This window comes from Rousettus aegyptiacus, unplaced genomic scaffold, assembly GCF_014176215.1.
Source record: "Rousettus aegyptiacus isolate mRouAeg1 unplaced genomic scaffold, mRouAeg1.p scaffold_m13_p_6, whole genome shotgun sequence".
NCBI lineage: Eukaryota > Metazoa > Chordata > Mammalia > Chiroptera > Pteropodidae > Rousettus > Rousettus aegyptiacus.
In genome coordinates, this window is record NW_023416309.1 from 98,513,582 (window position 1) to 98,530,565 (window position 16,984).

Sequence of the window (16,984 nt, forward strand, 5' to 3'; positions counted from 1 at the left end):
ACACCAGGGCTACAGTGGATGGCAAAATAGTAGGGGCCTTGGAGATCTTACAGTGGGAGAAGCAGTCATTAATTCAATAGTCATTCAAATAAATACATAATTGCCAGTTCCCTAAGAGCTATGAAGGAAGACTGCAGTGTACTATGAGGGTGTATGGTAGAAGAACCTGACTTGGTCAATGGTGGTAGCGGAAGAAGGGACAGAAGCTAGTCAAGGCTTTTCAGAGGAGGTGACATTTGAATTCAAACCTGACCGATGAGTAGGAGTTACTCGGCCAGAATGGAGAGGAAACGTTCTAGGAAAAGCAGAAAAGCCCGTGGGAAGGAGCAGGGTGTAGAAAGCTGAATCAGGCCAGTAGGGCTGGTGAAGTATAGAGGGAAGGGGGTGCTGGGCCAGGCCTTGCTAGATTTGGGTCTTTATTCCAAGGACCATGGGGTTTTAAGCAATAGGGTGACAGGATAAGGTTTGTATTTTCAAAACTGAGGGTGCCACGTGGAAGCTGTGTGGTCCTCTAGGAGAAAGACAATGAATGGTGGCTTGGACCAGACTAGTGGTGGTGGAAATGGAGAAAAGTAATTAGATCACAGATATTTAGGAGGCAAAAAGCCAGATATGGCCAGGATGTGCTTAGAATATTTATTGAATGAATGAATAAATAAATCGATGAATCCAGGAGACATGGATCTTGACCTAGTTAAAAAGTTATAATTGAAGGATTTTTAGACTAACATTGATGGTAGAATAACTTTTCTTGTATTGTTTAGCTTAAGTTCAGTTTGACCAAAATGTATAAGTTTGTAAAAATAATGCTTTCTTATTTGGTGTTTTTTTCTGACCAAACCAAACATAAATGACCCATCAATATCCTAAACAGAGGTAAGTTCTGATGATGATGTAAGATGTTTGGATATCTGCATATATAACAAGTGTTTTATGATTCATAGCATGCATTTTTGAAATGTAGTTTTATATGATTGGGTTCTCAGAGTGCCAATATTTTGGAAAATGCAGCTAAAAAATTTCCTTCTGGATAAATCAGCAAATAATTGGGTAACCTGCCGCTTTAGCTTTGTATCTTGGGAATTACAATATTATGTTGTCCTTTAACTCCTCAGAAATTATCTCTGTCCTGCAACTGTTCTCTGTGTACCTGGGAGGTGACAGATAATGATGATAGTGATGACTAAAATGTTCACTGGGTTCTCCTCCCTTCTGAGACCTACCTTCCCCTAGAGCAAGTCTCATCTTCCCACTGGGTAGCATTCAGTTCTCCTTGCTCCTTCCATCTCTACAATCTGTAAAACATCTCCAGAGTCACATAGGAGAGGGAGACCTTCCACTGAACACTCCAATGGAGAGCTGAGTCAAATTCTCATACCTTCACATCACCCCCTGGAAGACTTTTCCTTACCCCCAGCCTTGGATTAATGAGGCAGAGAAACTAGACTTTGTTCTGCTTTATTTGTAACACCACTGAGGAATGAATTCTATATTAGCCTGGACCTAGTTCTGCAGTTTTTGTTCCAGGATTATCTCTTGATTAGATTCTGATTATATGTTTTTTTTTTTAATGATGAAAATTTATATCATTATTTTTCAGCCTACTCAGTCACTTATTAGATACGATAGGGAAATTTAACATTATAATTACTGTATCAGTAATTTCTTGTTAACTACTCTCTTTCACTCACCAAATAAATGTTGACTTTAAGAAGAAAAAATTACTCTGTCATCCAGAATTACCACATAAATTTATTTAAAATGGGCATTCAGTGAAAACATTTTAAAGTACCTTGAAGGTACTTTTATATAGGGCAAAATGTAACATAAAATGTAATTAAATACTTAAGAGTATCATAATTAAAAAATATGCCCTGAAAATATTTGTTCAACAGTATGGGTTGCTCCTTTTTAAAACTTATAAAACTAATAAAAATGAATGAGGTGGTGTCATAGCTTCCAAAAGGAGTTGACCAAGCCTCCTCACACTGTTGTTAAATAATCAGCATGTACCACACGTGGGCAGTGACACTTCTGCCAATCAAAAATGATGATGACTCACTCTACTCCATTTATACCAGTGCAACAAAGACGTACGAAACTATCTTGAGTTTACCTTTAGTTCATAAAAACAGGTTATTTTCAAGGGACAATGTAAAGACTTACATATAGTTGGTGCTAAATGAATATTTGTTGAATGAATGAATGCACAAAAAATGAATATGTGATGCCCCACTTGTGTACGTAAATACACCAGTTGAATTTTTTAAAATTAAAATTATATTTCAACTGGTTAAAAAAAGTTATATTTGTAGCTCTGTTTAAAATGTGAAATGGCAGTCTTAAGCGATTTTTAAAAAGTCCCATGATATTTGCAAATAAAACATTTCAAAATGGACATGCTTTTTGCAGTAGAAACTGCATGTATATATAACTTTAGCAGGTGGGTTCCAAGCTGATAACTCAAATGAACATATTCTGACCCACCAAGTTCATTGTGCCCTATGTTTATAGTGTTTTTAATAAGGATTCCAAAATGCAAGGATAATATAATTAAACATGATTTTATTATTGTGTCTTTGTAAAAGATGAATCAGCTGAAGTCGAGTAACTTGTTCTGAGTAGAATAATGACTCACTGAGTGAAGCCTGAAATCCCATCTAGTTTCTATCTGTTAGACTGTACTACCTCTCTGTGGACTGTTATATTTTTTATTTAGCATGGTTTATCCAAAAGTCTGCTTCTAAGGTCTATTTCCACGGTTTTGAAGAAAAATTGCATTTCTTTAAGAATATATGCATAGTGAAACAATGACAGTGACATTTTTTAGCAACTAAAATTCACAGTCAATTTAATTTGAACTGAAGAACAGAGGGGTAAATAAAACCACTAGAAGCTGGCAGAGCTGCACTCAAACCCAGGCAATCAGCCTTTGATCTGTGTTTTTAACTATTACGCTCAGTGGTTTGCTGGTATAAACCAACTCTCCAGGGGAATATATAAATAGAGCCCAAGTTCCATAGTGTAAATATTCCTATCATGGCGAATTTGAAGCTACCAACTGTTTAATAGCTAAGTCGAAAAATTCCTGAAAAATTCCCGAATATTTGTCAACCAGCACATAAGAGCAGGTGCAAGCAAGCCCATCCTAGTACATCATTTATCCTATTTGGCTTCTTTGTGCTTCCAACTCAGCATTGTCATGAAGACAGACAATTATTTAAAAATCAACTTTATCGAGGTATGATTTACATACAATAAAATGTACTCATTTTAAGTGTTACAGTTTGAAGAGTATTGACAAACGGGTATACCCATGTAACTGTCACCATATTGAGATGTAGAACATTTTCATCAGGTTCTACAGGTTCCCTTGCAACCCTTCCCAGTGAAGGCCCACTCCTCACCCGTTTCAGCCCAGGCAATCGCTGATCTGCTTTCTGCCATTATAGATTAGATTCGTTTTCCCTAGAGTTTCATATAAATGGGATCATACAGCATATATTCTTTTGATCCTGGCTTCTTTTCATGAAATTCATCCGTGTTTTCGTGTCAGTAGCTCCATTCTTTTTTTATTGGTAGGTTGTATTGTATGCATGTACCCTAATTTATTTATTCACCAGATGATTATTTTTCAATTGTGAATTCTGGTCATCATAATTTTTTTTTTTAATGAATATGTTGCTGAATGTTGCAACTATAGCTTTTATTAAAAAGGCTGTAGTGATAAAGAGGATACATTTAATTAAGACACTAATGTTTTTTAGTTCGATTTTATGATACTGATATTGAACAATGATATTTAGTTGTTAAATCCAGTTCAAAGATTTAAGAAACACTTATTACCCCATAAAAAGCCGTATACTCAGCTATGTTTATACAGTTTTAATTTGATGTTTGTGTATATTTTTAAAAGCTTGAGTAGTGCAGATTGGCTCTCTGGTTCTCTAAACTCTAAAAAATTACTAGCTTTCTTCTTTATGTCTTATAGAACTTGATTCCTTACTGGTGGATTTTCTGGGAACTAATACCACTTACTTAAATAAGAAGTTTTAACTTGTTATGTTTATGCTTTTAAAAAGGTTTGCTTTTTTCTCTTCTCCTTTCTTTCTTTCTTTAAAAAAACCTCAAAGCTTTCTAGTATCAAAAGAATCTCCAGTGGCTTGAAAAGCAGGGTTAGTTTTTTTAAAAATTTATTTCCTAAAATTCCACTAGGTGGCACTCTAACAAAGCCTAAAGAAGTGCCCGTTTTGGCAACCTGTAGTTGTCTTCTAGATGGTTCCCTTGCTGCTGTGAACTACTTGTAAACTCATTTGTTCTGGACAACTAAAATTAATTTTCCCCTTAATTATCAAAGTTGTAAACCCCATTTTTTAAGTATTAAAAAAATATGCAATAAACAAATAAAATATTGTTAAAACTCCTTGCTGATCCCCAAGAGATAACCACTATAACAGTTTAGTATAAACAGTATTTTCTAGACTTTAAAAAAGCTTATATATACAACAAATGTATATAAAAGTAAAATTTAAATTAGTAAAATTTTAGATTTTAAAATAATCCTAAATGGTATGCTCTCTTTTGTTATCTGATCCTGTACTTGGGTTTTTTCTTATGAGTAAGACAGACTTCTCATGTCTGCGATTCATTAATGGCTAAGTCCAAAAGGATCTTTCATGCATATGCTGAATTATGGCTTGTGGTCTAGTGAATGAGAGCTGGAATCTCATAGGGACACTGTGCTAATTGTCTTTCTTGGCCGTGAGTGTAGGGCAAAGTACATTTAATAAAAACTATAATGCTTCTTTTGCCAACTGAAGATTATAGAACATTTTCACTGAGATATTATCAGGAGAAAATGGTGATTTTAGATGGGAAATTTTGTGAAATCACTGATTTTTTTCAGGTATGTTCCCCAACCCCCTGCCGCATAGCATAACATTATGGGCAGCTGACTGCCCCCAGACTGAGCAATCTAAGAAATCAAGCCAGAACTGAAATGGTTTTGTGACCTAATGTTGAAGGTTACACACTGTTACTTGTTCAATAGGTCTTCTCTGTTCATTATGGGAGGGGACTATACCCAGGGACATGTATGCCAAGAGGTAAGGATCATTGGGGCCATCTTAGAGGTTACCACAAGAAGTAATCAATGCATAGATAGTCCTCCTTCCTTCCTTCCTTCCTTTCTTCCTTCCTTCCTTCCTCCCTCCCTCCCTCCCTCCCTCCCTCCCTCCCTCCCTCCCTTCCTTCCTTCCTTCCTTCCTTCCTTCCTTTTTTTTCTCTTTCTTTCTCTCCCTCCCCCCCCCCTTTCTTTCTTTTGGTATAATCTACCTACAACATTATATTAGTTTCACGTATATGACATAATAATATGATATTTATATATATTGTGAAATGATCACCACAATAAGTCTTGCTAACATCATCCATAGATGGTTATTTAAAACCATGAGATTAGATGAGATTACCTAGGGGAAGAGTATAGCGAGGGAAAACAAGAAGATTGAGCTTCCAGCGAGATGATGTCTCTGGGGGCTCAGTGGAGAAATATTTCCAAAGGAAGGGAATGCTGAGAAATTAAGACGATAGCTGAGAAATGACCATTGGATTTATATTTGTGCAAAACCTTTTTCTCCTTTTAATCCCACATAATTCATAATATAGTTGTAAGGAAAACAGATGTTATTTAAAACAGTAACTTATTTGCAGCCGCTTCTGAGTACCAGGAAAGCAACATTATTATTATCACTTGGGGACTGTGGACCTTGTTTAGGGAAAGACCTTGATAATCTCTTTTAGTCTGAAAGGTAAGGGTATTCTAGGACATGCCCTGGAAGGCGAGGGCTAGACAGAGAGTTTAATTGCTATGTGTAATCAGGTGAGATGATTGGAGCACCCGAAACCACTAGCAAATATTAAAAGAAAGTGTGACTTCAGAAAGCTGCATACTGAAGCAAGCCATCTTAAAATGGCATAATAACTTTCCATGTGCTTTTGCACTCAGTGCTTGCCATGAATCCTCCCTCTCTACCTTCTTTTCCCTTTGACACGCCTTACTCATCAGCTCCCCTGGTTTCTCCCTACCACTTTGGTTCCATACAGTAAATAATAATAGGACACAAATATTGAGTACTTGCTAGGTACCAGAGACTGTTCCTAGTGTTTTATGTATGTTACCTCATTTACTCTTCACAAAACCTACCCCACTTTAAAGATCAGGAAACCAAGGCACACAGAGATTAAGTTACTTGCTATTATATAGCAGAGCCAGAACGTGAACCCAGTCTGGCTTTAGAACCCAGGCTCTTGAATCATTAAATCCTGTTCTTGTTTTCCTTTTACAGTTTCGAATCTGGCAACCCAGATGAAACCACCATGTATTCAGGCTTAGACTTTGGCCACCTTCTGCCCCAGCCCAGAACGTGGCATCTTTTATCAATTTATGGGTTTTAACAACCCCCGCAGAAACTCCCACCCTGGGAGAAAGGACAGCAAAGCAACATTTGTTCCCACCTCTGTCCTTTCACTTGTGCTTCTTCTGTTCTCGTTCTCTTTTCTCTGCCTGGTTGATTTCTGGATGAAGCATTTAGTTGCCCCCTGACATATTGTTTGCTTTATCCTCATGAGTCCTTTGAACTTTTATTTTCCCTATCTCACTGTATCACCATTCCCAGAAGAGTCTCCAGTCTGGTATACTATAGGGGTTCAATAGGTGTTTATTGACTGAGTGGAAGAAGGTCCAGAAAATTAACAGGACAATTGTTATGCCCTGTAGTGGACGATATCATTTTGCTGTAACCTTGATGGGCAGATGTAAAAAGGACAGAACTTCTAAAAGAATCTTCTTAACTCCAGCCTCAACACTTTAATTGCAGTAGTTTATCTACTTTTTTATTTTCTTCCTTTATAAACCTCTCTCTATGCTCTTGACATTTTTGGAATCAAGAAGGTACAGATTTCACATTATTATCATTCATCTTTTAACATTAACTTTATTAAAACAATACTACTTGATCAAAGTCCTGTGATTAAAAGCATGTTCCAGGTCAACAGAAGAAAGTTTATTAAGGGACTCCTTTAAGTTTGAACAGATATAAGGCAATTTTTGTTTGTTATAAAGACCAGCATTGCCACAATGACTTATAATTGAATATTGTTTCAGAAGTGCAAAAAGGACCCAAAGTGAATAGGAATCCAAAGAAAATGAAACAGAAAATCTACCTTGTGAACTAATAAGCATCTTACTCTGAAAGGAATAATTTCTACTTGTAAATTTCTTGTTCCTAAGGAACCAATCATGGGGCAGATCTTGTGAAATTTTATATTAGTTGTTCAAGTTCCTGAACTTGGGTTGAGACCACTTCATCATTCACCACTTTCTGGATGATTGCCTTGATTTTTCGGCTTTTGGTTGGGTCTGAAGATAAAGGTGAAACGAAGGGGGCAAAGTTAGTTTCAAATATTCATCAAAATTGGTTGTTGTTTTACTCAGTCTTCTAAATGAGGTATTGAGTGATACAGTCCATCAAATTTAAACTTTCAAAAGTGACTTTTGCATTCTAAAAAAATGTGTTTTATTCAATGAAAACGAAATGTATTCAGTGTTGTCTTATGCACAAATGAAAATATTTCTCTCTCTAAGCATTTAAAAAGTAGTTATGATGCTCATAATACCTCTTTGTAGGGTAGATTTTTCCCTCCCCGGACTTGCCAAAAGTTGTAATACAGTACAGACTACTCATTTTTCTCCATAAATATTTTTCCTTGGCTTGGAATATAAATATACTTTAAGTTATTAATAATACTATAATAATGAGATCTTACAGCTTTAGTCATTAATAAATGTCATCCTGACTTATTTATTCTAAGTAATTTTTAGGGAAGCTTTAGCATACCTTTAGAGGAATCAATGGACTGTGCTTGAGATTTGGAGTCTGTTTCAGATGAACTTTCATCCAAACCATCACTGTAAAGAAAACAAGGGAGATGATATCACACACCATGCTTTCTGGAATGACGAGAAATAAGGAGTCTGCTATTTGAGCTAAAAATTACAAATGTACATAAAACCAGGGCCAAACAGAGAAGGTATTCCAAATTTCTTGATCAAGAATGATTGCTGTATCCTGAGAGTTATCAATTGGTGCAGCACACCTTTATTTTCAAGCCCTGCCTAAAACAGGATGTCAAAGTGAAGCAACCCGGCAACTAATGGAAGACCTGGTTTCACAAGGTAGATTTTCCGATTTATGGTCCCGAGTTCTGCTCACTAGTCCAGGCTGCCGTTACTTTTGGAAAATCCGCTACAGTGGATCTGAGGTGGTTCAGGTGGCTTTTATTTCAAGTGTCATTCTTAGCATTGGGACACCGATATCAGAACTTGAATGGGTGATTTTTCTAGTAATTGTTTGCAGTATGCCTCTGTGGTGGCATCATTGTTCATCCAGCATTTTATGAATTATTATCAGGTAAGCTAATGGGTGACACGGCTTTGTGAAGTGTAGAGCACTTAATAAATCCAAGCATGTCTTTACTAGATTTGTTGTTGTTGTTGTTGTTGTTGTTGTTATTATTATTATTATTATTATTATTATTATTTTGTCAACTGAAGAACCCTTTCTTCTTCTATTGCCCCCAAAACTACATCAGGTGTTCCTGTGGGTCAGCCCCACAAGTTTTTTCAACCCGAGTTCTCTCTATTCACCCTTGGGCCTCGCCGTCCAGCAGGCGGCGGTAGGTCTCGATCTCCAGCTCCAGGCGGGCCTTGACGTTCAGCAGCCGCTGGTGGTCCGCGTTCTGGCGCTCAGTGTCGGCGCGCAGCTGGAGCAGCTGCTCCTCCAGGCTGCCGATGAGCTGCTGCACCTGGGACAACTGGCCGCAGTACTCGCCTTCGGTTTGGGCCAACGAGTCCTCCAAGGATTTCTTCTGCACGTGGGAGGAAAATGGCACAGACATAACAATGGAGGGGGCTGAAATGAGGAAAGCAGTTAATAACCTAACATATTTTAGATGCAATATTTTCGTTGGAAGTCGAAATGACGCTGCGTCTTTTCGCGTGGGCCCTACCATGGCGAGCTGGGACTGGAGCTCGATCTCCAGATTTTGAAAGGCGCGCCTCAGGTCGGTGACCTCGCTCTTGCTGGACTGAAGCTGCTCGGTGTTGGTGCTGATCTCCTTCCTGAGCTCCCCGCTCTGCCGCGGAAAAGGGCGAGGGGGTGTGAGTGAGCGCTGCTCTCATAGGTCTTTTCTGTGAACGTAGCAAACGAAGCCTTTTGTTTTTGTTAGCGGTACCTTTTCAATAAACCAGGCTTCCGCATCCTTACGGTTCTGCTCGGCAATGGCTTCGTACTGCGACCTCATGTCGTTGAGGAGCCTGGTGAGATCCACCCCGGGAGCAGCATCCATTTCTACAGTGAGCTGGCCTGGGCCGTCCGTCCGGAAGCTTTGGAGCTCCTGGGGACGGCAAGTGAAAGAGTTGCGCAGAGGCCCATTATGACTTTTGTGGGTCTCTTTTTCTACAAAAAATATTAAACATTATATTTTACAACTGCATTGGTATAAGAGAAACATTTTAATACAATATATTAAAACAATCTTTAACCTAAAAATTCAATTTTCTATTGATTTTAAAAGAACTTAAGACATTTTCCTGGGCCCCTAAATTTACCACAGGCCTAAATGCTGTGCCTATCATGCCTAATGGATGAGTTGGCCCTACTTCTCAGGGGTGAAGGCCTGGTGGAAACATACACTGGGGGTTTCAGCTACAGCTGCCAAGCTGAGGGTTGCAGACAGTACATAGGCTTGCACGCTGTATCACAGTCATTGATTTCCAGTAGGAAGCTCTTTAGAGGCCTCTGTCGAGTATCATGATTGTGTCCATTATATACACCAGCCTCCGATAGACACTGTGGCATATCAGAGTTCCACGTGTGTATCATGCTGGGTATAGCCAATTGAATACATACACACACACACACACAGATACATATTACACATTATGAGAGAAATGGAAAATTGGTAGACTTTTTTTACTTAAAACATACTGTATTTTTTTAAAAAATCACTAAATCAGGATAGTTAAAATTCTGATAGTTCTTACCTAATGACGAAATAGCAAAATTGGAAAGTGCTTTTAGTCTATTAAAATTTCATAGAACTACCACCAATACCACCAGAAGCAGCAGCCCTCACCCCACATACACACAGAAATTCAAAATAGCCATTTTAGCAATGAGATGGCGTATCCTTCATATGTGTTCTAACTCCAAATTCATAAATTTGAAACTAATTTTGGGGTATGGGAGAAAAAAGCAGCTTAGAAAGCTGCCCTTTCTTGCTGACCTCCTCGTGGTTCTTCCTCAGGTAGACCAGCTCCTCATTCAGGCTCTCAATCTGCATCTCCAGGTCAGCTCTGGCCAGGGTCAGCTCGTCCAGCACCCTGCGCAGGCCGTTGATGTCGGCCTCCACGCTCTGGCGCAGGGCCAGCTCGTTCTCATACCTGAAAACCCAGCACAAAACAGTTTAGGGAATCAACACATCCATTTGAATAAGGCCCCTGCCATCTTCAGGACTATTTTGAGCATTAATCTGTATGTCTATTTAAAAATGGCAGCTTTGCAAAAATGTATGATGCTGTTTTCCCTTTTATAACTTTTTCCTTTCCTTTTGCATGATAGTTTACTGCTCAGTTGGAGGGAAATGGAAAATTATGAGGTTGATACTTTTCTACCAGCAATAAACTCCAATAGCACTGCACCCCAGGGAACAATTTCCTCTTTGGCTTGCTGCTCTGACTATGAACAGTAAGTAGTAGGCCATCTCTATGTGGAGTTTCTGACAGCATCCTAAAAGCACTTGAAAATAAAATAATAATTAGTCTTTTTGCTTAACTTTTAGTCATGATTTAATTTAAAACATTGATACTTCTTTCATAACTTTTACCAAGATTTTACAGATTCATGATTCTCATCACTATAACATCCTGTGTGGAAATTTTGTGGAGCAAAAGGGCATTAGTATTTCTTCTTTATGTCTGGAGGGTGGAGTATGGGAAAGGAGGATAGAATATAAAAATAAATGGATGGTTAATATTTTAGGTTTATGTGTCATCAGGAAAAGTCATTTAACTCTCAGGCAAAAACATACTAATTCATTTTGATACATGGAAGGTTGAGATTTAGGGCATCGATGGAATTATCATGTCACATAATGAGTCATTAGCAAATTACAAATATGGTTATCCATAGCCCCAAGTTTAAGCAATGTATACTTAAGGACATGTAATGCGAATCGTGTTTGAATCTAGTTACTTTCTAGAATGCCCAGTGTACATTTATCAAAACACTAAATGTATGGAGCATGCAAACTGCAGAGGTTTAAAGTATTTGCCATCAATGAAGGCAGAAAGACAGGGAATAAGAAGAAATAGTGGGATATGTCCATTATCATGAGCCTTTCTTTTGTTCAACTCACTTCATCCTGAAGTCTTCGGCAGCCAGTCTTGCATTGTCGATCTGCAAGATGAGCTGGGCGTTTCCAATGCTGGCAGAAATGATCTGGCAAAATAGGGGAAGACACACAAAATGAGGCCCTAAAATATCGATCAGTATTAAATATAATTTTGACAGGAAAACTTTAGATGATGTTAAAATGTTATGATAGCAAGAGTGTAAGGCAGCTTAATTTTTTTGTAAAGAAAATATATTCATAGAATATTTAAAAATTAGGAAACATACATTTCCTACAGAAATGGTAATGATAAAATGAAATTAAAGATCTTTCTATGAGAAATTCCTCCAAATGTAGTTGAATTGAAAAAATATCTAAGTTTTAGGTGATTATCACTGTAAAACATTGTGATAGCAAAAAAGAAAAATAAAAAATAATTCTCAGAGCCCCTCCAAAAATCATATTCTTACCTTATTCCTGAGATCTTCAATCAAGGGATAATATTTACTGTAATCACTCTGTGACCCGGGGTCTTCGGTCCCAGATCCTTGTGTTTCGTACCATTCTCGAATTTTGTTTTCCAGCTCAGTATTTGCCTCTTCTAGAGCTCGAACCTTATCCAAGTAGGAAGCCAATCTGTCATTGAGATTTTGCATGGTTTCCTTTTCTGATCCGTAAAGAAGGCCTCCATCATTGCCAGAGAGAATACCTGGAGAGCCACCTCCCGGGCTTCCCCCTAGTCCAATCCCCAGGCCTCCAAAGCCACCTCCCAGAGCTCCCCCATAAGCAGCACCCAGTCCTCCTGCAAGGAAACTTCCAGAGCCACCACTTAGGCCAGAACCAGAACCAAACATGGAAGCACCAGAAAAGCCTCCTCCATAGCCGCCTCCAAAGCCAAGGATGCTTCCCCCATAGCCACTGCCAGCGCTGGAAGCAGACATGCCCCTGGCTCTGCCCAGTGCCCCACTCTGAGAAGACGACCGTCTGGACAGCCCAGAAGTCTGCAGCGAGAGTGACATGGTGGTGCTAGAGAGATGCAGAGCCTGGGGCCACAACCTGAGAGGAAGCAGTGTGAGCAAGGCAGAAAGGCGAACCTTTTATAGGTCACGAAATGAAATGGGTGGTGCAGTTGAAAAGTTCACTTTCACCATTCAAAATATAGTGTTCCCCTTTTTTTGACCAGCTCAACAAGTCAGTGGTTAATGCATATTGAAAATTCATCGGTACAGAAATAATTGAATAATTATGCCCATGACATGTTTGTTATACAAAAAAGAAATCTGGGTGGAGTAGAGATAGGTTGTCATAAGGAATTTTTCTTCTCCAAATTGTTCTACTGCCTATATTCTCAGCACTGCCCATTGTTTTATACACAGTAGGAAAGCAATGAGTGAATCTGGAATGGATAAATTAATGAATACTTTCTCAACCTTAGCTTTTTAAAGCTCTTCACTTATCTTTCCTATTTGTTTCCTTTAGAAAACTCAATGTAAACCAACCACTCAGTGATCTATTTTCTAGTGAAATATAGTTTCAGAAGCAGCTGTGAAGTGTACTAGTGGAAGGGGGTGAATACATGCATTTTTCAGATCAATACTGGAATATGAATTTTCAAGGATTTGAAAAACTTGTCATTAGTTTGTTGCATGATTTCTTTTTTCTGACTCAGAAAGGAAACCTCTTAAACATTGAAAAATGCTGTTTTTGAGTAGAATATTATAATATTTTCAGCGGATCTTTCTTTACATAAGAATGGACCTTCTTAGTAAATGCCATGAAGTCAGAAGCCTCGTCCGATTGTTCACTACTCTACCCCCTGCATTGCTAGTTTCTCAGAAGACGATTGATTTTTTTTTTATATTGAAACGATATCAGTGCTTGCACCCTCGACCTAGATGTTATCTTTCCTGAGTCCAGCCTCTGTGAAAGTGAGATTCTTCAATCCTGTGAACAGTCTTGAGCCAGAGCCAGTAGTGCCCACTGGTGATCTGGGACAAATGCAGAGAGGGTTACAACGAAGCTCATGTCAAAGCTCCGTGGGGGACACCCACTATCAATTCTGAAAAATGGAAAGACTATGTGACCCCCCCCCCCACCTTTTTTTATTACTTTCCCAGGGGCAGGAATGATGAATCCATTCCTGAAATCCAATTATAACTCTCTTTTACCTTATCCTAGAAGGGACATATTTTTCCCCAACCTATACACATCACAAAGAGCAAGCAAGTGGAATTTCCAAATAAAAGGGTTTTAATCAAGAGATTGGCAGAAATTGCATATTCTCATTCACAATAGATAGAGAAAGGATGCAGCAATCTAATGCACTCAGCCTGACGAGAGAGGCCATATCCATTTGTCTCATTTCTTGAGAGAACGAAAACCTGTTATGTGGAAATACCAGGGGCTTCAGCCTCATATGGAATTTTTACCAAAGTTCCTTTACAAGCGTTTTGGCTGGGCTGGTTGTCCTTGTTTGATTTGTTAATTATTATTTTGTACCAACTGTCTTAGACACTAGGCCATGTGAGCTATTGACATTATTTTTAACCTCTTAAGGTGGATACTTTTACCTCATCTTACAGATGAGCAATCTGAGGGTGAGAATGTCAAGCGACTTATTCAAGGCCACATAGCCAGGAGGTGGCAAAGATAGGATTTGGGTTTGTAGTGCGTTCTGTGGATGACAACCGTGCTGCTTACAGTGAAAACATAGAGAAGAGAGGGTCACTCTGGCTCCATCTGTGAACTGTTTCTGCCCTGCATGTCAATCAGGAGCCTTAGCTCTCTCCTTTTCAAAAAAAAAGCTTTCTGCTTGAATTTCATTTCTCAGTGTACAGGCTTATACACAGAGATCAATGCTTCATGGTTGATAAGAAATGATACCACACATGAAATTCTCCAAACACAGAGGCAAGTGTGTTTTTAGTTATACTCGTGGCACATAACCGCATCTCCAGAGATCTTATAAAGTACTAGTTAAACTTGTACTTCTCACACAGGAACTTGACACTGTGGTTGGTACTTATTAGTTACTCACAGGCAGCGCCCTCCAAGATGGAGTGATTCCATTTTATTGGCATAGAAATGAAAACAGGCTATCACTTGCTTTGTAGAGTCAGAGAGAATGTGCCATATTCAGAATTGTAACTTAGTGATATGATCACATGATATGGAAATATGATTAACTTGAATTTTTGAAGTTGGAACCAATTTTGTGCCAAAAGGTATATTTTCCAACTCTAATGTATATATGTAAATTTTAAATAATTTTGCTCAATATCTATACATTGTTTACGTATTATACCTTTATGTTTCTGTACATATGATATATTATCTTAGTTTCTAAGTTTCTCAATTAGGGACTCTGTCTAATTCATTTCTTTATCCTGAGTCTTAGCCTAGTGTTTGGCTAAACTTCATCCTTGCATTCCTGGAGTTATTTCACTTAATAACTTAATCCTTAATATGCTTGAATATGTCATATAAAATTCACTTCATTTGAAAATAACTTTGCTCTAATTTACTGGTACACTCTGACTAAGATTTATTCTGAATCTAATAATGAATAGGGAGCAACCTCAGAAGTTGAAAAGAGAAATATTTCTCCTTTTGTGGTTTTTTTTTTTTTTTTTGGGAGGGAAAGGGAGGGTTTAGTTAAATAATCAAGACTCTATTTTAGAGTTTTTACAAGTGAAAATAATTTTCTTTGACAGCTGTAAAAATGTAGAAAGGTGGGAATGTATAAATCTTGGGCTTGTTGGCAAAGTGATTATAGATGTTGAGGCACAGAGGAAAATGACCAGAACCAGGATGAATCGTTCAAAAGAATTGTGTCTTCTATTTTTGTAGCATTTAGGGAATACTCAAAATGGAGATAATTATTTATGTGGTTTTTGTAAATCTTTAGATTTTATTAAGTAAAACGTGCTCATCTTCTCATGTCAGATTGATTAGTTTTCTGCTCTTTGTGGGATTTTCCAGGCGTTCAAGACAGACCTACTTTCTGCAATTCACTGATCCCTTGGTTGATAACACTTTTGGCTTTTGCTTTGAATAACATTTCAAGAGCCTGTGAGTGGATGAAAGAATATTGGTTGTGACATTTCATGCTGTGCTTTTGAGATGAGGATGAATAAGGCCCCCAGGGATCATGCTTGCGGACGAGTTCTGGGCATCAGAGTTCTGTGGTTCTCAAATGCAAGGGAGGATTGATTGTACATGTTGAGAGGAAGAGAAAGATAAAATAATATGTTGGTAAGGAGAATCTTTGAAGTGAGCCTAGAGGAGAGAAAACAGGTGTTTGAAGGGAAATTAAAAAATAGGAATCACTGCCTAATTTTAAGTTGGAAATGGTATTTGAGGGTGTAATCGAATATACGAGATTACCCTCCAGTGAGTAAGGGTGAGAGCAGAGGATGTCCACCACATGGTTGAGGTTTGATTTTATATCATTCTGTGTCATTCTTCTTTTTAGATGTTTTAAGGCTCTGTGTGGATATAATTCCCAAAGCCCAGAAAAAGTAGTTCTGTCCATGCTAACCTCACCTCTAGGACTTCTTTCTCTCTGAGTGTGATAGCTCCACTCTTGCACTGACGATTTTAGATAAAGTCAAGAAATATATTGATTCTGATTGTAATATGTGAGAAAGTGACCTACATTTCAGTACTACAAATCTTCTACGGACCTCTTGGCCTGTCAGAAATAGGATCGTACTATTCTTTTTCTTAGCTCATATAAGAAGTACAGATACATACAGAGAATAACACTTCACTTTCACACAGTAACTACTAGCAGAACTGATGGTAGAATCATCTGGTTCCACATGTATGCATGGTCTCACCTACTTTCACTGAAATATTACTCGAAAGAAACTAGAGATAGACCAAATAGCAAGAATTAACCTTTATTTTTATGATAAGACATTGAGTTAAAAATAATTCTACCTCTTCTAATAAAGCATTATTCTTGCCATAAGGGAGTGTTCCTGCCTAGTGAATTTCGAACCCATCCTCTGTAGGTTTTTTTGTTTGTTTGTTTGTTTGTTTTTTACCAGACTCGCAGTCTCTGGTATTTGCATGTCAGAGTTTCAGGCTGTTCTGGAATGTGACTTGGAAGATGAAAAAGAATTCACTTCTAAAAGTTTTTAACATCTTTTAAAAGCATTTTACCAAGTAGAGTGATTTGGAAGGAAATTAAGGAAAAAAAAATGAGACTGAAGCCTCTTCACTTCTTTGGAAAGCAAAGGAATGAGAGCGAGGAAAAGAACATTTTTTTTTTTTTTCCTGACAAAAGTCTTGCTGAGTCAAGTCTTGTGTATGAATGTTAGCTGGATATTTGACAGTTGGATGTTGTGTCTGGGTAGTGAAAATGACAATTGGAAAACAAAACCACTAAGGATAAGCCTACATGCTCACTTCAAGTGTGACTCAGTTGTCATGTGATTATTTACTGAAATATCATGACTTCAGACAAACAGCCCTGAGCTTATTTGGTAACTGTGACTTTGCGAAAGTACTTACTTTGTGTCTT

General features: G+C 38.0%; 2 protein-coding genes across 2 annotated transcripts in view; one reads left to right on the forward strand and one right to left on the reverse strand.

Annotated features, from left to right (window-relative positions):
* The window catches only part of LOC107513775 (keratin-associated protein 4-3-like), a 289,405-nt gene that overhangs the window by 29,181 nt on the left and 243,240 nt on the right, over positions 1–16,984 (forward strand). The gene's annotated exons all lie outside the window — the stretch shown is intronic.
* Positions 7,242–12,488, reverse strand: KRT12 (keratin 12). Its single transcript, XM_016150796.2, has 8 exons — positions 11,925–12,488; positions 11,479–11,561; positions 10,348–10,504; positions 9,295–9,456; positions 9,070–9,195; positions 8,708–8,928; positions 7,899–7,969; positions 7,242–7,420 (listed from the first exon to the last, which is right to left on the reverse strand). Exons 1-8 carry the CDS (start codon positions 12,471–12,473, stop codon positions 7,323–7,325), a joined length of 1,467 nt encoding a protein of 488 aa, XP_016006282.2. The 5' UTR covers positions 12,474–12,488; the 3' UTR covers positions 7,242–7,322.